The sequence below is a fragment of the Rhinolophus sinicus genome, chromosome 14 (assembly GCF_057876585.1).
Source record: "Rhinolophus sinicus isolate RSI-liver-muscle chromosome 14, RSI-T2T, whole genome shotgun sequence".
NCBI lineage: Eukaryota > Metazoa > Chordata > Mammalia > Chiroptera > Rhinolophidae > Rhinolophus > Rhinolophus sinicus.
This window is the reverse complement of record NC_142514.1, coordinates 123,202,341-123,205,670: the sequence shown is the minus strand read 5'-3', so window position 1 is coordinate 123,205,670 and position 3,330 is coordinate 123,202,341. Positions and strand designations below refer to the sequence as shown.

The following is a 3,330-nucleotide window of genomic DNA, read 5'->3' as shown; positions in this document are numbered from 1 at the left end:
ATATGGTGGATTTAATTAAAGTATTATTGGCCTATCAGCTCATTCCCTTTCAGAAAAAAGCACTGTATGAGGCTGGGATTGTCTCATGTGAAACCAGGATTTCAGATTAGTGGAAAGTAAGTAGGCGATGAATTATTCTGTCCTTTTTTCCTTGTTAAATATGAAATTGATAGAAAGGGAGAACTTTCTTTGTTAAAAATTTAAAACATTTATTTATTTATTTTTTAATTAAAGTTTATTGGGGTGACAATTGTTAGTAAAGTTACATAGATTTCAGGTGTACAATTCTGTATTACAACATCTATAAATCCCATTGTGTGTTCACCACCCAGAGTCAGTTCTCCTTCCATCACCATATATTTGATCCCCTTTACTCTTATTTACCATCCCCCTCCCCCCTTACCCTCTGGTAACCACTAAACTATTGTCTGTGTCTATGAGTTTTTGTTTCTCATTTGTTTGTCTTGTTCTTTTGCTGTTTTTGGTTTATACACCACATATCAGTGAAATCATATGGTTCTCTGCTTTTTCTGTCTGACTTATTTCGCTCAGCATTACACTCTCAAGATCCATCCATGTTGTCACAAATGGTCCTATTTCATCTTTTCTTACTGCCAAATAGTATTCCATTGTGTATATATACCACAACTTCTTTATCCATTCATCTATCAAAGGGCATTTTGGTTGTTTCCATGTCTTGGCCACTGTAAATAAAGCTGCAATGAACATTGTAGCACACTTGTCTTTATGTATAAATGTTTTCAGACTTTTGGGGTAGATACCCAGGAGAGGGATTGCTGGGTCATACGGTAATTCTATTTGTAATTTTTTTGCGGAACCTCCACACTGCCTTCTGTAGCGACTACACCAGTCTGCATTCCCACTAACATTTATTTTTTTCAGTTGTGGGAACATGTTTTATTTTTGCATTGGAAACTGCGATAAATGAAGTTTCCATTTCTCCTAGATTAAAATGAATATAAATATATTAATTTTATTAGAAATGAGTATATGTACATATATAATATATATGTATATGTATATATATATATTTAGCTAGTTTTGTTATGTTGTCATGTTGAAAGTTTTAAATACAGATTTTTATCAGGCAAAATGTTTTCGTTTTATAGGAAACTGAGGGAGTTGAGCAAAGCTGGATATGAATGATTTTGGAGCATGTTGAAGGATTAGATATGGATGATGCTAAATGTATTCAATTTTTGCTGCAACACCTAGAGCCAGACCATCAATCCATGCTGCTTCATTTTGAGATTGAGTCCATATTTTTGGATCTTGGAAAATGTTCATGTGAAATCGGGATTTCATATTATTGGGCAATTGCCTGCTTATCCCTCTATACTTGTTTTTTATTTTTAAAAATGTTCAAAGAGATTAAGGCAAGAACGATATAAACATTTGAAATGGACTTAAAAATGTTTAAACCTTTACTTTTTGTTTTGGTGATTGTTATTTTATTTTATTTGATCAAATTTTCAGTTTATGGAGGCATGTATGGGTTTTTGTATCTTTCTATGTTCAGATTTCAAAGAAATACTTTCACTCAAAATAGTTTCCTTTAGTGAAATGATGAACTGAGGCTTACTAACAGTGGAAAAGAACATTTTGGAATCTGTGATTGATCTGACAATGGAGCTGATTGAATAAAATCATTTTCTCAATCATTTCTATCTTAGTAACATTTTTTTGACTAAACTATCAGTCAAAAATGTTTTCTTTTGTGCAAGAAATTGCCGAATCTAGGATTCAGTTTCTGGATGAATTGGAAAGCTGGGGAATATTTTTATAATTGTAGTTGCTTAAAGAGTTCAAGTTAGAATTGTTGGTGGTGTGTGATGCATATGAAAGGTTTTATTGTTGTAGACGTTAATAGTTACGTTTTATATGGTAATGGTGTCAAGTGGATACTCATGCAACTTCAGCTATGTTCAGAAAATACCTTGGGATTTGGGAGTTTGATGTTTATTAATTTAAACCATAGCACCCGAAAAACATGGCATCTAGAATCTAAGATTTAAAATAATGACATTTTATCCAGTTGTGGGAAAAAATGAAGTATTTCCAAAATATATTGATTACATGGAATCCAAAGACACGCAGAAGTGTTGCCTGGCTGACTAAGAAATGCGAAGCTAGGATGTCTGACATCATTGTAATAACCACTCCTGTCCAGCAGGTGGCGTAGGGAGGTGTGTTTACTAAATGCAGGAAAAGAAAAGGCCCTGGAAGCGGGGCAATACCGACAGTTTTGGGAAAAGGCTAAAAGTCTCAGACCCACGCATCTAGGATGTTGAAGATTTGCTGAGAAAATATTTGAAGAAACCCTTATGCATACAAGCAAATTATGGTATTAAAAATCAATGACTCTTCATGCGATGAAAGCTCTGAAATCTGGGAACCATTCAGGACCTACTGGAGCAGGAGTGTGGCGTTGTCATCGAAGGCGTCAACACACCCTACCTGTACTTTGGCATGTGGAAGGCCACCTTCGCCTGGCACACGGAGGACATGGACCTTTACAGCATCAACTACCTGCACTTCGGGGAGCCCAAAACGTGGTACGCGGTGCCCCCGGAACACGGCCAGCGCCTGGAACGCCTGGCCAAGGAGCTTTTCCCGGGCAGTTCGCGGAGCTGTGAGGCCTTCCTGCGGCACAAGGTGGCTCTCATGTCGCCCACGGTCCTCAGGGAGAATGGGATCCCCTTCAGTCGGATCACTCAGGAGGCTGGAGAGTTCATGGTGACGTTTCCCTACGGCTACCACGCGGGCTTCAACCACGGCTTCAACTGTGCGGAGGCCATCAATTTCGCCACCCCGCGATGGATCGACTATGGCAAAGTGGCCTCTCAGTGCAGCTGCGGGGAGGCCAGGGTCAGCTTCTCCATGGACGCCTTCGTGCGCATCCTGCAACCCGAGCGCTACGAGCTGTGGAAACGCGGGCAGGACCGGGCGGTTGTGGACCACGTGGAGCCCACGGCGCCGGGCAGCCGGGAGCTGAGCGCCTGGAGGGAGGTCTGCCTCGAATCTCCATCCAGCTGGCAGGCATGGTCGTGGTTGGCGTCCTTCGGAAGAGAAGGCTCAACAAGCGACTGTCCAGGCCTGGGTCAAGGGCGCTTCTCCGTGAGCACAGAGTACACAGCTCTGGACCCCAAGGCAAAGGCCCAGCCCCCAGACAACCTGGATCCCAGAGACCTGCAACTTCTCATCTTGCTAAAACTTTCGTGGCTGAGGGTCCTTTGGTGGCATCTGGATCTGGCTTCCTCCTGTCCCTCCGCACTTGTTCCTTGTTACTTCGTGTGGGCCATCACTTAA

The 3,330-nt window shown here is 41.2% G+C and overlaps 1 protein-coding gene across 1 annotated transcript; it reads left to right on the top strand.

Moving 5' to 3' along the window:
* Positions 1-2,291: 2,291 nt before the first annotated feature.
* On the top strand, positions 2,292-3,330 carry LOC109450309 (lysine-specific demethylase 4D-like). The gene has a single exon (XM_088789877.1). It carries the CDS (start codon positions 2,491-2,493, stop codon positions 3,328-3,330), a length of 840 nt encoding a protein of 279 aa, XP_088646003.1. The 5' UTR covers positions 2,292-2,490.